General features: G+C 35.7%; 2 protein-coding genes and 1 non-coding gene across 5 annotated transcripts; 2 read left to right on the forward strand and 1 right to left on the reverse strand.

The window, feature by feature from the left end:
• The first annotated feature begins 111 nt into the window (after positions 1-111).
• Positions 112-12451, forward strand: LOC101247229 (coatomer subunit beta'-2). 2 transcript variants are annotated; one of them, XM_004241680.4, is made up of 26 exons: positions 112-522; positions 746-766; positions 862-923; positions 1182-1236; positions 2142-2178; positions 2291-2616; positions 2714-2845; positions 2927-3075; positions 4646-4714; positions 4993-5143; positions 5264-5329; positions 5838-6026; positions 6367-6507; positions 6605-6679; positions 6770-6946; positions 7040-7131; positions 7225-7341; positions 7932-8046; positions 8167-8238; positions 8736-8932; positions 9026-9119; positions 9680-9786; positions 10039-10168; positions 10507-10648; positions 11459-11525; positions 12066-12451. In XM_004241680.4, the coding sequence occupies exons 1-25, from the start codon at positions 520-522 to the stop codon at positions 11476-11478; spliced, it is 2739 nt and encodes a 912-aa protein (XP_004241728.1). In that variant the 5' UTR covers positions 112-519; the 3' UTR covers positions 11479-11525; positions 12066-12451. The 2 variants fall into 2 exon arrangements, 1 of the variants encoding a protein (XP_004241728.1); XR_742083.4 differs by having other exon boundaries at positions 164-522; positions 10507-10724.
• A 632-nt stretch (positions 12452-13083) lies between these two features.
• On the forward strand, positions 13084-16925 carry LOC101246934 (nuclear pore complex protein NUP50A). 2 transcript variants are annotated; one of them, XM_010324379.4, is made up of 3 exons: positions 13125-13425; positions 15320-16173; positions 16279-16925. In XM_010324379.4, exons 2-3 carry the CDS (start codon positions 15378-15380, stop codon positions 16728-16730), a joined length of 1248 nt encoding a protein of 415 aa, XP_010322681.1. In that variant the 5' UTR covers positions 13125-13425; positions 15320-15377; the 3' UTR covers positions 16731-16925. The 2 variants fall into 2 exon arrangements, with proteins under 2 accessions (XP_004241727.1, XP_010322681.1); XM_004241679.5 differs by having other exon boundaries at positions 13084-13425; positions 15320-16925.
• An 851-nt stretch (positions 16926-17776) lies between these two features.
• LOC101246639 (uncharacterized) lies at positions 17777-18696 on the reverse strand. The gene is made up of 2 exons (XR_011221798.1): positions 18234-18696; positions 17777-18021 (listed from the first exon to the last, which is right to left on the reverse strand). It is a non-coding gene; the product is annotated as an uncharacterized protein (transcript).
• Positions 18697-18844: the final 148 nt, after the last annotated feature.

Below are 18844 nucleotides of genomic sequence, written 5' to 3' on the forward strand. Positions count from 1 at the left end.
TTATATTAAAAGTACCAAAAATAATCTAAAATTTAAATAAATAAATAAATATATATATATATATATATCTATCTATATATATATATATGAGATATCGAAAACTAGTAACATATTTAATTGAAATATACCTATAAAAAAACAATAATTGTGTAATGTATTACCCGAATCAAATTACATAATATTTATTAATTTATCTTGCTTTCATATAAATAAGGCAAAATAAATTTGTCAAATGTATTGTGACTTCAATTCAAAGCATCATCATCGTATGATCTCCTCTACCGTTCCTCCCATTTTCTTTCTTCTTATTATTACAGAGGTTGCTCGCTGCCATTAGCAAAACCTCTACTCATTTTTCTCTCTTTTCCGATCTCTCTCCGGCACTTTGCCACTTAGCGAGCAATTCGAATTTTGGAAGATTTCTGCAGCTGAGTAGCTGGTGGATCTTTAGGATTATTCACACTCAAATCTCTGATTTATTGCATTTTTTCCGATTAGAATTCGCATTATTCACTGAAAATGGTACGTCCATTAGTTTCAGTAGGTTATTAATGCGTTCGCATTATGTTAAAACTTAGATCTGATTCAAATCCAATTCGATTTAATGGTGGTAACGGATCACTATGTTGAGGATTGGAAAAATTCAATGTCGGTTCTGAGAATTAGTTGAGATCTGGTAATTTGTTGTTTACTAACTTAATCTCATTTCCTTTTTGTGTTTTTTTTTTCATTGGCGATGGCACAGCCTCTAAGATTGGAGATTAAGGTACTATACTTTTTCAGAATTCAAAATACTATAGGTGGATTAAATAGTTTTGCATTGCCCATTCGTACTAATGCTGACTGTGGTACTTTGATCAGAGGAAACTTGCTCAAAGATCAGAAAGGGTAAAGGCCGTGGATCTCCATCCTACGGAGCCATGGTAATGAAACTCATCTTTACTAAAAAAATAATTTATTTTCCAGTGTTGGTGCTTATGATTACTCTGTAGTCTCTAATGTTGTTTGTTGGGAGTGGCATTTTTATATGATGAAGTTTTGGAGTAACAAACTCTTTGCAAAATTATGAATTACAGAGTTTTTATTCCTCTGTGGAATGGGGGGCCTGGTATAGTTGAACGGTAATGTCATTTACTTAAATGATAGTTCTTGTGGCTCATTCTTTCTATTCTTGTTCGCAGGATATTGACAAGTTTATATTCAGGGACCCTTTGCATTTGGAACTACCAGACCCAGGTATAGGAAATCACATCCAAACTTGTGCTGCTTCTTATTAAAGTTGGATTCTTGAATCTTGTGAAAATTGTACATGATAAATTTTCTTGTAAAAGTAAGCATAATCCCAAACTGAGGAATAACCACATGAAAAGGACGGAGCAGCTATTATGGTATTGGGATAATGGTCATATGTCTGTCTTAACATTTTAGAAACTCCTTCTAAGGAATCTTTAAAAATTTAGAGAAAGGGAGTTAGGGGGTGGGCGGGCCATTAGAAGCACTTGCGTAGTAGTTGCAATTCTGGTTATGCAAAGATGAATTGGTGTTGATTTTCAATCAGTGCTTAGTAATGCTCACAAAGCAGACTTCAATGTTTACTGGTAGCTTTAGTTCTAACCATGCTAAGATGATACTGTGCGAATTTCCAGCCATTTGTATATAAAGGCAAGGTGATAGTTGTAGCTCCCAGAATTGTTGGTTAGTGGTTATTTGAAAAGCTGATATCATCTTGAGCTCATAATTTGATTTTGGCCTGTATTATGTATGTCTTCCATTTTCGTATCACATACCTTTTCCTCTTACCTGAACTTTGGGATAACATCTCTCGTAGCCACATAGTAGGAGTTGCAAGTTAGATCAGTAAAATTATCACCCGGAAAACAGAACTGCCCCTAAAATTATATCTCCACCATTTTTATTCTCTAATCACTGTAGTTCCAAGTATGTTCAGTATTCATAGTACTTTGACCTAATAGCTACCATTGATACATGTGAGAGATAACTCTTTTCACTTTTTCCGCAACTTTATACTTCTTAGCTTAGTATGACAAAGCAACTGTATCAGCATTCCCCTAATAGAAGAGAAGTTACATTGTAATGACATTATTTGTAGAATGCTGATGTGTCATTCATTCTTAATGCAGACAATGGCACAATCTTTCGAAGTTACTGAATTACCAGGTCTGTTAATTGAATGAAAGTGGTATTTTTGGTTGGTCAGGGGGCGCATAAGAAGCCTTCTGCTTTAACAGAGGGTTGCGGTACCTTTTAACGCCTTAATTATTCTTTGCAGTAAGATCAGCGAAATTTATAGCACGCAAACAGTGGATTGTTGCGGGTTCCGATGACATGTTTATTCGTGTATACAATTATAATACCATGGATAAGGTCAAAGTATTCGAGGCGCACACAGATTATATTAGGTGTGTGGCTGTTCATCCTACTCTACCATATGTGCTGTCATCATCTGATGACATGCTTATAAAGCTCTGGGATTGGGAGAAGGGATGGGTATGCACTCAAATTTTTGAGGGTCATTCCCATTATGTGATGCAAGTCACATTTAATCCAAAAGACACCAATACTTTTGCTAGTGCATCTCTTGATCGGACTATAAAGGTAATTTTTTTTATCTTTCCTATCGTCCCCTCCCTCCTATGATAAATTACTAAATAACATCATATTTGTCGTTCACCTGGTAATGGTTTGCTTGTAGATTTGGAACCTTGGCTCTCCTGACCCTAACTTTACACTGGATGCCCATCTGAAAGGGGTTAATTGTGTAGATTATTTTACTGGTGGTGATAAACCTTATCTAATTACTGGTTCTGATGATCACACTGCTAAGGTTTGCTACTAATAACCTATATTCTGTTGTTGATTGCACCTTTATAGAACCTGGCTTATGTGCTCTGGAATCACGAAACAGGTCTGGGACTATCAGACAAGAAGTTGTGTCCAGACTCTTGAAGGTCACACACACAATGTTTCTGCTGTATGTTTTCATCCAGATCTTCCTATTATAATGACTGGGTCTGAAGATGGTACTGTTCGTATATGGCATGCAACTACTTACAGGTAATACTTAGTATCATTTAATTATTTTAGCTTATTTCAAAATTCTATTACTATTAGATATGACTTTCATTTTTTGACGACTTCTTGTGTTCCAATACATTGTCGGATATTCAGTTTCTGTAACTTTAAAGACAGCGATTATAAAGTTATCAAGTTCAAAAAAAAAAAAAAGACACCGATTCTGCGGATGAATATGGACATATTTAGTTGTAATCTGTAAAGGGAACCACTTCTTTCTATCCTTTGGAGTTTGCATGAATCAGTGGAACCGGCTATGTAGCTTAGATGAATTCTTTGACTGAATTACAATGATGACCTATGTGAACTATATGAATTCTTTGACTGAATTACAATGATGACCTATGTGAACTATATGAATTCTTTGACTGAATTACAATGATGACCTATGTGAACTCTTTGATTGGGTCTCAACTTTTATCATGGAATGGAGCTACCATATCTCTTTTGTACCCTTTGCATCTTCTTGATGCTGGTATCGGAACAACTTACTTCATCAAAAAAAAAAAAATTCTTTGATTGAATCATAGTGATGACCTATGTATTGCTATTGGTGGATAAATTAGCGAATGTTTATTTTTATCTTTCAAGCTGTGTCATCTTTGGAGAGATACAAGTTTTGTTGAAACATATGCGCTACTCCCTCCTTATATTATGGATCAGAAAAAAAAGGGAAGACATGCACACCCTACTATCTTAGTCCAAATTGTATGTCCATTTTTCCTTTCAAATTTGTTATGGAGTTTTGTCTGTTTTTTTCCAAAAAGAAATTCTTTGCCACAGATTACGTAACACAAATGCAGAATTTGTGTGTGTGTGTGTGGGTTTTTTGGGGTGGGTGTGGGGCATTGCTTAGATGAAATGTTTCTTGCATTAGGTTGCATGAATATCGCACATACATGCTGCTGAAATTGACACATCTCTTGTTTTCAGCGTGGAATTTTCTTTTTTAGAACTTGAATAAATTGATAACAACGTTTTGATATCCTCTTTCGAATTGATGTTTACTAAAGCTGAATTATGTTTCCTGTTTATCTATATCAATGGGCTAACATGTTAACATAGTTAAAACAGTCTACCGCTATTAGCTGCAGTGCTACTTTTCTTCTTATTTTTCACTCTCAGATTAAACTTCAATTAAACCGTGAAAAATGGCGTGTTTCTAGAATTTTGCCTAACGAGAAGATGAAATTCTCCATCTACCACTTAAAGCAATGCATCTCATCTATCGCTGACTTTACCTTTTCAAAATGATTTTTATTAACTTTTTATATAACCTTCTGGTTCTGATTTCTTGTATTCTTTTCTAGGTGCTTGGGTTTTAATTGTTTATCGTTTTGTTGATTTGCATTTTCTGGTAGACTTGACAAAGTTTTGAATTATCTCTTTTGAAAACTGATGCATTTCTATAATTTTGCCTAAGATAAAATGATGAATTTTTTCTTTACTTTTGTAAGCACTCCCCAGGTTCTGACTTCTGAGTGATTGTATCCTCTCATAAATCTTGTTTCATTCCTTAATATTTTTATTTAAAAAAAATTATTTGGCGCAGACTCGAGAACACGTTGAATTATGGCCTTGAAAGAGTTTGGGCTATTGGTTACATGAAAGGTTCAAGAAGGTGAGTCTCTATAATTAATTTATAGCTGTACTTTTGATCTGCTTAGAAGTCTGATGATTTCCATATTTACTTTGATTTTCAATTATTTATTTTCTTTTTAGATTTGGACGAGGAAAGAGGGAATAGCCAATGTTAGTTGAATCATGAACTTACAAAAATAAAATATTTGAAACTAGGAAATATTAAAGAGCTAATGAGTAGATCATGATTTCATCTTTTTCTTTGTATTTGCATTTGTTCAGCTAGCTGCAGTTATAATTAATGTGTTAAATGTATAGGGTTGTAATTGGTTACGATGAGGGTACCATTATGGTAAAACTTGGTCGAGAGGTGCCTGTTGCTAGCATGGATAATAGTGGAAAAGTCATATGGGCTAAGCATAATGAGGTTCAAACTATTAACATCAAGAGTGTGGGTGTGGATTATGAGGTATGGCATCAATTTCCTTCAAGTCTGCTTGCCTAATTCAAATTACAGCTAAAATATTGTTTCGGTCACCCCCTCAATTACTGCTGGATATTGTTTTCTGAATAATTTGCTTTATATCAGGTTACTGATGGAGAAAGATTGCCTTTGGCGGTCAAGGAATTGGGAACTTGTGACCTATACCCACAAGTGAGTCAGATTTACAGCTAATACCTGGCATTTTGTATAATCTTTTACAACCTGCTTTGCAACTGTGAATTGGATCTGGTTCCATAGTTCAAATACTTCAATTGTTATTCATGTAAGGTTATCCTGTTTGGTTTGCATAAACTGTATCCTCTTTCTAGTAAAAGACTTGTTATTTTCGTTAAAAAAGCAACGCATAGATTTGAAACCAATCCTCCCTTAATCTGATTTCTGGTTTTCGTTTTGTACAGTTTCTCTCTTCAGACTTCCATTGTGGGAAGCCATTTTGTTGTAGTTATGCTTATCCCAGAAGATATGACTTATGTACCTGTTTCTTTGCTTTCTTTATGTCCTTAAAAATGTGTCGTTTTATTGGTTCTTTAGTCATCTCCTCATGGTTTGAGGTTGTGCTTGCCATTTGGAATATACTAGTTTCCCTCTTAGGGTTAAAGGATGTAATTACTTAGATGTCACTTACTGTTGATCTCATTCTTTTTCTCCTCCTTCACAGAGCTTAAAGCATAACCCCAATGGAAGGTTTGTTGTTGTTTGTGGAGACGGTGAGTATATCATATATACTGCTCTGGCCTGGAGAAATAGGTCATTTGGCTCAGCTCTGGAATTTGTTTGGTCGTCTGATGGAGAGTATGCTATCCGAGAAAGTACTTCAAGGATTAAGATTTTCAGCAAAAATTTCCAGGTTTCATGAATGTCCTCACAACTGACTCCCTCCCAAATTTGGATTACTTTTGTGTTATGCATCAGATTATGTGTTATTTAATCTAATGATATTACTTTAAATAGTGGACCCACAATTAGATGTTATCCCCTCTTACCCAGTCTCCTTTTCTCTCTCCTATTTCGTACCCTTTAATTTGTTACTTCTTAGAGGCCTGACAAGTAAATTTGGGGTCATGTGCATGCAGTAAGTTGTAGTTCTTTAATGCATTTAGCTTCTTTTTGTCTTGAAGCTGAAGGGTGTATTGTTTAGTAGTTTCTTTTGTTCACCTGGATTGAAGTGATTACACTGATGTCTCCAGGAAAAAAAGAGTATCCGCCCGACTTTCTCTGCTGAGCACATCTATGGGGGTACCTTATTGGCAATGTGCTCAAATGATTTCATTTGCTTTTACGATTGGATTGAGTGCAGGTTGATACGACGTATTGATGTTAATGTCAAAGTAAGATATATAAGCTTGACTTCCATAAGTGCTATGTTGGTCCTTTACTTTTTGATGGTTGTCACAATATCATTTTTTTTTTATTCAACTACTTCAGAACCTCTACTGGGCTGACAGTGGTGATCTGGTGGCTATTGCTAGTGATACTTCATTCTACATACTGAAGTATAATGTGAGAGCTCTCTTTCCCAGATTTTTAAATTACTACTATATCTTTACTTTGCAAGCTATTGTTATAATTGTCTTTTGGTTAAACCTGCAGCGTGATGTTGTCTCTGCACATTTAGATAGTGGAAGATCTGTAGATGAACAAGGTGTTGAAGATGCTTTTGAACTTCTTTATGAGATAAATGAACGTGTCAGAACTGGAATTTGGGTAGGAGATTGTTTCATTTACAACAATTCTTCTTCGAGACTGAATTACTGTGTAGGCGGCGAGGTATGAAAAGTCATTCATACAGTTTTATGGACCTCTTTGTTTTCAGAATTTCTCATCTCATAGGTGATTAACAGTGTTTCTTATGATCTTTAGGTGACCACAATGTTTCACTTAGACCGACCCATGTACCTGCTGGGATATCTCGCTAATCAAAGTAGAGTTTTCCTGATTGACAAAGAGTTCAAGTAAGTAGGCTCATGACAGCTTCTCACACAGGAACTAGAAAAATTGTTTCAAGTATGACTCTTCTACGATGACCCATATTCTTTTCATTACAGTGTCGTGGGATATACTCTTCTGCTCAGCTTGATAGAGTACAAGACACTTGTGATGCGTGGTGACTGGGACAGAGCTAATGCAGTCTTACCATCAATTCCTAAGGATCACCATAACAGGTACATCTCTATTCTTCTTGTAATATGTTTTTTTCTGTGAATATGATTAACGAATTGTGCTTGATTGCGATTTTCCTTCATCTTCGAACGCAGTTGCAAAATGTGACAAACTGGCAGTTGAAAAAATGCAAACTATCATTTTATTGTAGTCTATGATGTAGATTGTTTTCTTAAGACACATTATTGAGTATTGGAGTGAAATGTGTCCAAATGGTATGAAATGGATTTTGAGGTTTCATATAGCCCATCCCATCTAGTTTGTGAACACAGTTGTATTGATGTAATATTGTTTATTATCCTGGGTTGTGGCACACACTACTAAAGTTACTCTGATAGCCGTTGTAATTTTAGTGCTAATACGTGCTACAAGCCCTGACTTTCGGAAGGGATGCGTATATTAGATAAGAGGATATTCTTACTGCTATGCTATGTGATTGGATGCAGTCACTCATGTTCTTATTTTTCCTATGATCTATTGGGATCTGCATTAATATATTGTATTTAGTAGTTGAGCCTTGGGGGGGGGGGGTTCTGTCTTATATGATGGGATTATCAAGTTCTCTAAGTTCTGATGAAATGATTCCCTGTAGTGTTGCTCGTTTCTTGGAATCACGGGGTATGATTGAGGAAGCATTGGAAGTTGCAACAGACGCTGACTACAGATTTGAACTTGCCATACAGTTGGGTAAATTAGAAATTGCAAAGGTAAGGGCTACTAACTCGTGGAAGTGTGTGGTTTGACTTCAGCCTCTCTTCCTTATACTTGTCTCTGTCAGAAGAACCATATGTCGTTAAGTATGGCCATGTGCCCCTTCTTGTTTGCAGGAAATCGCTGTAGTAGCACAGAGTGAATCCAAATGGAAGCAGTTGGGTGAACTGGCAATGTCTGCTGGAATGGTAATTGATACTTACAGCCGCTTGAGCCCCTTTTTTTTTGAAAACAAATTCTTACAAGGGGGAACATAAACCACTTGAATTTTCGAAAAAAAAAGTAAATTGATGAGTTTTACAAATGGTCAGTGTTTGAGCTCCTTAATTTATATCAGAAATTCCAAGTCAGCTGTCCGAAAGTTTCTTAGCAGAAAACTCCTGACCCATACCATTTTTGCTGCTGGAAAAATTTATGGTTAAGGTTCTGAACGCTGTTGGTTGTCCTTTTGCCTGTGAAAGTTTACCGAATGTTTCTGTTTGTAGTTCAGTGTAAAGGTTGTTTGTAGTTGATTTCTGCAGCCTCCTGGTCATCCTTTTTAGTACTCTTCACTTGGATTATAACAACAAGCCCAGTGTGATCCCACAAATGGGGTCTGGGGATGGTGGGGTGTACACAAACCTTATCCCTACCAACTGTTCTTTACTTGAATTCTCTATCAATATTGCTGTTCTGTATTTTGCAGCTGGAGATGGCAGAGGATTGTTTGAAATACGCTAATGACTTGAGTGGTTTGCTGATGCTTTATTCCTCGTTAGGAGATGCTGAAGGAATGGCTGAATTAGCATCTCTTGCAAAAGAGCATGGAAGAAACAATGTTGCATTCCTTTGCCTGTTCCTCCTGGGTAAAGTGGAAGATTGTGTTCAGCTGTTGGTTGACAGGTACTTTTTCATTTGTGTTCCTCTTCAGTTTGTTGCCACTTGTCAGATTGTTTCAACTCTGGAATGATATTCTCTATTGCAATTACTTTGCAGCAACCGGATACCTGAGGCTGCATTTATGGCAAGATCTTACCTTCCAAGTAAGGTTTCTGAAATAGTTGCAATGTGGAGGAAGGATCTTAATAAGGTTAGTGATATTCATTTTTGTGATTGCTATTAGATTTTCATGGTCCACTATTTAAAGAGCTGTTTCTCTTGGTCAGTTTTTTAAAAAAGTATGCTACTTTCGTTTTAATCTTTTTTAAAATAAATAAAGAAATAAAGTACAATGCTTCAGCCTCATGCTGTGGGGATCATGCTTTTTGACCTTTAAGTTAACAGTGCAAAGGACTTAGAGCTCTTTGATGGTACTGTTATGCCTGTGATAAGACATAAAAATTTGCTGTTGTTGACGTGTGTGTTCTCTTTTCTAACTTTTGCTTGCATTTGCATGTGCCTGAAAATAGCCTTGAAATATTTCTGTCGATTTCTCTCAGCGGCCAATGTGGCCCGAGAACACTCTATATGCGATAGACATCCATTTAACTTCACGATTAGAATTTGAGTGTCTTTGTAAAAGAATGATTTGAACTTGAGCGCAAGTAGTAAGAGAACTGCAGAAAAGGTTGTCTTTTATGGGTAAGAAACAGTCTGCAGAATTATCTGTCAGATTTTGAACCTAGTTTTCTGCATGATTTCTGCCTGTAGGTTAACCAGAAAGCAGCAGAAGCTTTGGCTGATCCTGAAGAATATCCCAACATGTTTGAGCACTGGCAAATTGCACATGCAGTTGAAGCTAGAGTCGCAGAGGAAAGGTGTATATAGACCACTATTCCCCTTTCTGTGCATCTTTTGTAGCTTGTACACTGGTGGCTCTTTGAAAAAAATTTACATCTCTTTTTCTATTTGTACTCCTTTCCTCTTATTGCTGGAGTATGAGTTCAACAGGGTTTAATGGATGGGCATATTTAACACCATTGTGGACTGGTAGCCAGTTATGAGACCAAGTGTTGCACAATTTCATTGTGAAAATTTTTCATCAAGGTTATTTTCTAATTTTTATGTAGGGGTGTATACCCACCAGCAGCAGATTATGGAAATTATGCTGATAGACCAACTTCCAACCTTGTAGAAGCTTTCAGCAACATGAGAATGGATGAAGAAGAACCCCTTGAAAATGGAGAAACGGACCACGAGGTATTAGATGGACATGTTTCTATTTGTCTTACATGAGGATTCATTTTCCATTATGTGTCCTTTTATATATATATATATATATATATATATATATATATACATATATATATATATATAAAAGAAGTAGAAAACATAGTGTTAGCATTTTATATTATTTTGTTTATACAATGCTGGGGATTAGGTATGGATGTATGGCATAATAGTTTGAATTTCAAGCATCTTACAACAACCTTATGCTCGATGGTAGTTGATACCCTTCATACAAGCAACTTATACTACTAATCACTGTGGTAAAGGCCATGTTTAAAAGTGATTGTTTTCTTGTTTAAACTCCCCAGGTTGTGGAACAGAATGGTGATGAGGTGCAAGAGCAGGGACAAGATGGCACTCAACAGGAGAGCCAAGAAGAGGCTGTTGTAGATGCTGAATCTACTGATAGTGCAGTACTCGTCAATGGAAATGAGGCTGAAGAAGAGTGGGGTACGAATACTGAAGGAAAACCGTCAGCCTAAAAGCAATTGGTTGGGCCGGTGTGAAAATCCTAATTTTGTAGCTGGTGATTAATTGAATTTCTTTTAGTTGCTGTGTTTGGCTCCCTATACATTCCAAATCCTTCTCTTTTTTCTTTTATGCCTCCTTTTTTTTCTTTAACCTTAACTGCTTGAAGCAATTGCAATTTAGGCAAACCCAACCTTGAGAAGGCATATTGCCTTTCCTATGAAATACTAAAATGTGGATTTTGGAGTTTGTTCTCTTCTTTCATGTCTAGATATTAATGTGTTTTCAAGCTTTTTAAAGTTCCTCAATCCATAGATAATTTCTGTCATAACTTGAACTGCTTCTATGGGTGAAAATTCCGGCGCTGGCTAATATTTTTCAGTTGATTAGCATTTGACATTCATTTGTTTTTGGCATAAGTTAGGAACTTAACTACGTTGGCATTCATTTGTTTCTTGGCATTTCGCTTTTCCTTCTCGATTTGTCCCTATTTGTGCTTGTTCTTTTCTTTTTCGTTCGATTTATTGTTAGTTGGCTTTATACTGCTTCTCTTATTAGTTGTTATGTTACATTTTCATTAATATTTTTTTCTTCTTCTTTATACCCGAAATTGCTGAACTTGAGCCAAGGGTCTTTACAAAACAACCTCTCTACCTCCACGGGGTAGTGGTAAAGTCTGCGTACACTCTACCCTCCCCAGACCCCACTTGTGGGATTTCACTGGGTAATGTTGTTTTTTGTGGTTGTCAATTTACTTTACTTACCTCTCATTCCTTTTTATTCTTTTTGCAGTGCTTACACCACACAACTAGGTTCAGTGAAGACAGTTGGTTCCAGCTGTATGTAATCCGTTCTTATGGTGAGAATTGAGTTTTCTGCATCAAGCACAATTTTATGCATGCTTTGTCTGATAAACAGTTCTTATCTGTATGTCTTCTTGATTGGAGGTGCTTCAAAATTTTCTTATTTACCAAGTATTTTGTGTGTTAACAACACTTGCACGCATATCATTTCATTTGCTTGACTGGTGTGCCCTTGTAGAATATTTGAACTTGTACATTTAACCTTGTTCTGCCTTGGGCTATATGCAAGAAACTGAAGAAACCATGTTTCCCCTCCTAGAATTTGGTCAATTTTTGTGATTCATATGTGTGTTTAACCATATTTTGATAAAGAAATATTCTTGAAATTCGTTGTTTGTGCCATCCAGAAAAAAAATAGAATAATTGTGTTCTGTAGTTCTTCACTTGCATGATGTTAGTTTATATTATTTGACTACACTTCTGGTATACTTCACCTGGGTTTTGATTCAATAAAAGCAGATCTTCAGAAAGTTGTGCTTACAACATATAATATACTGTTTGGGCCGTTTGACAGAAATTTGAACTTTTCATTCCAGGTTCTCAAAGTTGTTGTCTGAATGGGACGAACGATGAAGGGACTATCTGTCTGTTTTGAGTGGTGAACGAGTTTTGGTGGCATACTGTAGAAAACATTTGTCCCAGCTGAGTTATTAGCATTAGTCACGCATAGATTTATACACTATTATTCTTTGTGAGGGATACAATTCTTTATAATCCGTCAAAATTCTTTCAATCCACTGTGAATGTAAAAACAGTTACACAAAATATGCAAGTGGAGATGCTGCGGAAGTGCTTTTGAGTTCTTTCATATTTCTCTATGATTTTCCAACTCACTGTGTTCCCTGCACCAGAACAGTACTCAGGCAATGGTTGTAGCATTCTCTATGCAGCAGATTTGAGATATTAATATTTTCTTTTTCCATTTTATTGGTGCAATAACTTTCTCTATATTATTGATTTTGAAGTCGAATTTCAAATAAGCTAAAACTTGAACCTACTGATAATACTGTGATTCCAAACACCATGGAATTACATCTTAAGCAGAAAGATGACTTCCTTAACAAACACCATGTTCTTTTACTTCATTATTTTTTATTTTGTTTTATCATGGTTAGGATGTCAAAGTTCGATTTAAATCCACTGGCAGATCAAAGGTAATAGCTTCATATTCAGTTATGTTTAGTTGTAGTTACAAAAGCAACTAATGAATTTGAAGCTTCAATGTGTATGATCTCTGCATAATTTGAAAAGCTTCAACAAGTACACCAAAGAGCATAAATATAAAAAGACTTTCACCAAAGCATTTACCGGAAGAATGATTTCGGTTGGGTATGCTTTGATGCTCCTGCTCGTTGTTGATGGAAATTGTAAAATTATGCTTGAAGTTGATCTTGATTCTTGTTTGATCATAAAAGTTATAGTTCTTCTTAGATATCAGATCAGAAGTTATTTGCAATATCACTAATTAAGAAGATATAATATTGTGCTTAAGAATGCACTATATCTTACTATTTGCTAATAAGCTTATGAACCAATGTTTTTATCACCTATCACATACCAAACTTGATAATATACTGAAAACATTTCATCATAGCATTGCTATTCAAAAATAACTATAACTAAAAGGAAACAGCTAATTTACAGAATGGTTTTTAGATAATAAATAAATAAACAGCAATTATTGAGCTAAATTCTACTCTTTTTCAAGTGAAATGCGTGTAAGTTCACTACTATAAACAAAAAAAAGAAATAAATTAGGGAAAGCAAAAAAATTAGAAAAAGGAAGCTGATTCTGTTCATTAGCTCCGTCTAGGGTTTTTATACACTTGGGTACCATTTTCATTACAGTAGAAAGTTTCTCTCTAAAACTACTTGAAGCAATCAGACTGCTTCCAGGTAACGTCGATCTCTCTTCTCTGGCTTTTGTTTATGAATTTTCTGTAATTAATTCGAGTTTTTAGCTTATGTTTCATTATACTTGATTAAAATAACTAAATCCAGAATTTGTTGTGAGAGAAGGTTTTCTGATAAAGTACTGTTTGGCGAATGAAATTGATATAGGAAGTAAACTGAGATTGAAGTATTTTGTATGCGAGTTGTAATGATTACTTATTTGAAACTAGTTCAACTGGAAGGAGTGTTGTTTCAGTGACACATATTGATAGACCCAAAACTTTTCTGGAAGAGAATAAATGAGGAAGAAGATGTGAATTTTGTTATCGCGGTAGTAAAGAATTATAAAATGTAGGTTATATTTGTCGTGATTTGTTTCGTTGTTCAAAGTAGCTACTTTTTTGTGTTGTAATGGTCACTGTTTGATTTTCAGCTGATTAAAAACATGCATTTCTTAGGATGTCTTATTGTTGAATTTTTTTGAGTGATCAAACTTTCTTCTGTTCACTTCTTTGCGCATTTACTAGTTCATATAAAGAATCTGTTTGCTGAAAATTCTTGGTCCGCCACTGCCTACAAAACGCCAAGTGTAATCCCACAAGTAGGATTTGGGGAGGGAAGAATCCCACAAAAGATTCATTTAGTTGACCTCCTATTTTTCACCAAAAATGTTGTGATCTTGTACACAGAAGAAATCCCTCAATTCTGTTGCTAGCTTTACATATTTGATCTTTCTAAAGAGGAATGTAGTGCCAATACACAAAAATGGAGGTTGGAAAGAGCATAGATATGTGGTAGGATTTAGAATGTACTTTCACACACTAGCTTTGGCCTTCCGTGGGTTGCATGTTAAGGTCCTATGACATGTCAAGGCAGGGGCAGATGTGGTATGCAATTTATGATTCATTTGAACCTAGCAGCTTTTTCTCGGACCCTGTATGTGTTAAAAATTCTTTACTGAGTACAAATAATTGATTTTGAACCCAGAAAATCTAATGAATTGGGTAAAATACCAAATTTGAACTCAGAAACTCAATTAAATTGTGGTAAAATACCAAATTTGAACCCATAAATTCAAATTTTGGATCTGCCTCTATGTGAAGACACTTGTCAATTTAAAGCTTATCATTAGCCTTGTGTTTGCAGTAAATATTTTGGTAAAATTCTTCAGGTAGGGCTTGATTCATGTTAAGTAGTTGAGAAATAAGGGCTTTTGAATTAGAAAATCCAGAGCTCTACTTCTGTTTTGTTTGTTTGTTTCCTTCTAAAGAAATTCTTTGGGTTCTGCTTCTACATGTCTTCCGAGTTTCTGTTTGATATTGATAGAGTTTTATGCATGCATGTGATCTGAAAAGCTCTGAATACGACAGAAGGAATTGTTTTATTTTCAATACATTAGAATTCATCCTCATTTTACATATAAAAAACTTTTCATGCTCATTTTTAACTGTAATCGATAACCTAGTTGGATACGAGGAGTAAATGCTCTCGCATGTGTCTGTTTGCATCTTAACTCAGCAATCTTATATCACCTTTCTGTTGTATGTCTGGCCTTTGTACTTCTGATGCTGGCAGAAAGCAGGTCTGGAAGCTTGACTTGAAGCTTTGAACATTCTAACTACTAGTTGCTTTATTTTCTTCAATGAGTTTGTTGTGTATGTTAGTTGTTGGGATAGACTTTTGCCATATTATGAGCTTCTGTGTAGTTATTTCAAAGTGCTACTGTCATCAGATCCATCTTCCTGATGATTGATGAGATTTTCTGGGCAGTCTGCTGTCTTTTTTTCCTGGTTTATCTAGACTGTGACTTCCCTCTCAATGGCCTAGGCTGCTTTATGCCACACAGTAGATTGAATTCATCTGTCAGGTTACTGAGACTTCTGAGTATTTCCTGCAGAAATTTGAATCGCCATCAGCTTTTTGGGAACTCTTCCAGTGTCATTCTTCATTTTGGGATGGGGGACGCGGACTCTCTTCAACCATCAAAGAAAAGGGCTGCTGTAAAGGAACTATCACGAGATAATCCTGGTCTTGATGATGATAATGAGTCATCTGAACAGGAGAATGGAACTTTCAAGAGAGCAAGTGATGAGGTGATGGCAAATCGGAGAATTGTCAAAGTTCGTAAAACAGCTTCGACTACAACTACTCCTTCTTCTAACCCTTTTGCGGCGATCCAATTGGTTCTACCTGCTAATACCAGTACTCCTGCTGTGACCACAACTGAAGCTGGGAATGGGACAACAACTACCAAAAAAACAGAAGATTCAAATGATCAAAGTGAGGGAATTAAAAAGGAAGAAACAGATGTGAGTAAGGAAGCTAATCATGAGAAGGAAAGTGACAAAAATTCTAAGCTACCCAAAAGCAAATCTGAGTCTACAGCTGATGCTAATGTTGATAAGGAGAAAGTTGATAATCCTAATGAGCCTAACAAACCTGAATCTACTGAAAAGAAGGCAGTGGGAAGTGAAAATATTAAAGATGACACTGAGACGGTCACTGTAGTGGAGAAGAGTGCAGATGACATAGAAGTGGAAGGCAATAAGACGGAAAATGAAATGAAAAAACATGTTGGCGGTGGAAAAAATGACAAGGATGCTGAAACTGCATCTTTTGGCTCGTTTCAACAGCTCTCCAGTAGCCAAAATGCTTTCACAGGACTTGCAGGAACTGGGTTCGCAAATACTACATTCTCATTTGGAGCTAATTCAAAAGAGGGATCTCCACTAGGATTTGGTTCTGAATCAGGTGCTGGTTCTGGTTCTGGGTCTCTCTTTGGAGCAAAAAGCGATCAGTCAATTTTCGGTGTTAGTCTTCCCACTAATGGAAATGCTTCTCTATTTGGTTACTCAGGGTCATCTAGTGTAAAAAAGAGCGAGGGAACTGGATTTCCTTCCATGCAAGAGGTTCCGATTGTAACAGGGGAGGAGCATGAAAAGGCGATCTTTACAGCTGACTCTGTGCTGTTTGAATATCTTAATGGAGGGTGGAAGGAGCGTGGAAAAGGAGAGCTGAAGCTCAATATTTCAAGTGGAACTGGAAAAGCTAGACTTGTTATGAGAACCAGAGGAAATTACAGGTTGATTTTGAATGCCAACCTTTATCCTGAAATGAAGCTCGCAAGCATGGATAAAAAAGGTGTCACCTTTGCTTGTATGAATAGTGCTGATGATGGGAAAGATGGACTCTCAACAATTGCTTTGAAGTTCAAGGATGCCTCTATTATTGAGGAGTTTCGAGCTGCTGTGATGGAACATAAAAATAAGATAGAAGTCTCTTTGAAGACGCCACCAAATTCTCCATGAACTTTCAGATGACTAATAATTTTGGCAACGATGCATGGAGATTCTATTTTCATCACAGAACCCATCTACATTTTCCCCTTTTCTGCCCCTTTGCATAGTTTTAAAAAAATGTAGAGTATTTTGTCCCTTGATTGGATAACTTATAATCCTATATAGCAAGTAAAGTCTTCAACATTATGATGTTGTTTATCCCTAGTATTTCTTCTCTTTTGATTTTTGTTGTTAGCTCCTTGAAATTACAATTTGAATTCCTATCTCAATTTAGATACAACAATGTACCCAATGAAATTTCGTATGGGGAATATCATATGCTACCTTGTGACGTGAAGAGAGACTGTTTTTGATAAATCTACGGCTCAAGTAAAGCTTATTAGAAATCAAGCATGTAATTAGATGACAAATCAGTAGTATTCCCATAGAAAACAGTGGCTTTGTTCGCTGCCGAATAAACACGTTCTTGATTTGTTTTTATTGTGCTAAATTTGGTTTCCTTGACAGATCGTCCAACCAATCAATCCATTAGAAAATTAGAGTTATCCTTATATGAGTACTAATTAGTTTTAACAGTAATGTTAATTCTTTTCTTCATATAAAAGTTTGTATTCTCTTCACGGGCTATGATTAGCTCTTTACCCAATGTCATTTCCTAGTTCACGGGTCATGCAAAGACGGTGAAAAAAATATTCAAAAGTGAGTGCACCAGACACATTGGCCTACTACGTGCATTACAGCATTTTAACCAATTATAAACTGGCTTCACGCAATTCCATATCGTATGCGTTTATTTATTTTTTTTCCATTAAACATATACTCGCATTGGTGCATCGTAAGTCCCCCGGGTAAAGTGTTTTCTAACTCAAATTCGAGACTTCTGATTAAGAAATGAGGTTCATTATATTGTGTTTGTTAATTGACAAAACAAAAAGTAATCGCCTTTAAATTTGTGTTTAGGGTGACATTACAGGATTGACCTTGTGAATTGTGATACTGCAGAATTCTATGCATCTTCTCAAGTCTACAAAAGGATAAGAAAAAGGAGGCCAAAATTCAGAAACACACTCTCATGAATTACTTTTCCATCTTCAAACTTGAAAACAACATAAGAAAAAGAAATTCAAAAAAATGGGAACTAGCACACACACACACCAACGGAAAAAGAAAAAAAGAAGCTAAAAACAATGAAGTACAATAAAATATTAGAGACTGTAGTAGTGTCATTTCTATGGAATTGTGTAGTTTTTGGTGCACATTCTTGAGCAGGATCCAACACAATCGTCCATTTTTCCACCATCTAACAAAAAAGAATGTGAAGAGAACATCAATTATGGAGCAAATACACCAACACAAAGATAATGTGCAAATAAAGATCACTGTCTCCGTAAAGTAAACAAAACATTTACATTTTCTTCTCTTAGACTAAAGATACCTAGAAATGTAGCAAAAAAGTTCTTTAACCTCGTTTTCTAAAACGAACTAAAAAGAAAAGTACGGAGTGAAACTTACTAGGTTGATGTTTTGTGCTGAGAGCAGAACATGTAGAGAAAGCACAACCAAGCTTGCAGAAGTTAAGATTCTTACTGTCTGCAACATCATTGTGTGAAGTGGGAATAATAGAGGAACTATTACCTGGATCAGAACTAAAAATGCATTCTTTTAAGCATCTAGAAGTACAAGTACAAAGATTTTGAGAAGGTTCAATTAAGCAGAATATAAAGCATTTCGAATAGCAATCCCTAAAAGTAGAAACAGAGGCACTGGACTGCCCTATAAACATCCCAAATGCCATTAACACAAAAACAAAAGCCCATAATTTCATTTTTCCTTTAACAACAAAAATTTCGTAGCCTATGGAAAAATTATACAACTGTAATAGCCAGTATTCACAAGTGGCATATATAGTAGTAGTAATAGTAGTAAAAGATTGATCATTGTTTTGGTGTTAGCTAAAGTTGCGGTGACATGTGATGGTTTTTTGTCTTTGCCCATGGCAGTTTTTATATTGGAATATTAGTATACGATGATCGTGCATTTGAAGTTTATGAGTTTATATAACATCCTCAAGTTAATAGTTAATATAAAATAACAACTCGGTTCCACGATTAATAATTACTTAA

This window comes from Solanum lycopersicum, chromosome 6, assembly GCF_036512215.1.
Source record: "Solanum lycopersicum chromosome 6, SLM_r2.1".
Lineage (NCBI taxonomy): Eukaryota > Viridiplantae > Streptophyta > Magnoliopsida > Solanales > Solanaceae > Solanum > Solanum lycopersicum.

What these genes read in the sequence shown, in the direction of transcription:
- LOC101246934 (XM_004241679.5), top strand. Translation starts at nt 15,378, where the DNA reads ATGGGGGACGCGGACTCTCTTCAACCATCAAAGAAAAGGGCTGCTGTA.
- LOC101247229 (XM_004241680.4), top strand. An exon ending in CGAAGTTACTGAATTACCAG is followed by an intron (nt 2,179 to 2,290) that starts GTCTGTTAATTG and finishes TATTCTTTGCAG; the next exon opens with TAAGATCAGCGAAATTTATA. An exon ending in CTTGTGACCTATACCCACAA is followed by an intron (nt 5,330 to 5,837) that starts GTGAGTCAGATT and finishes CCTCCTTCACAG; the next exon opens with AGCTTAAAGCATAACCCCAA.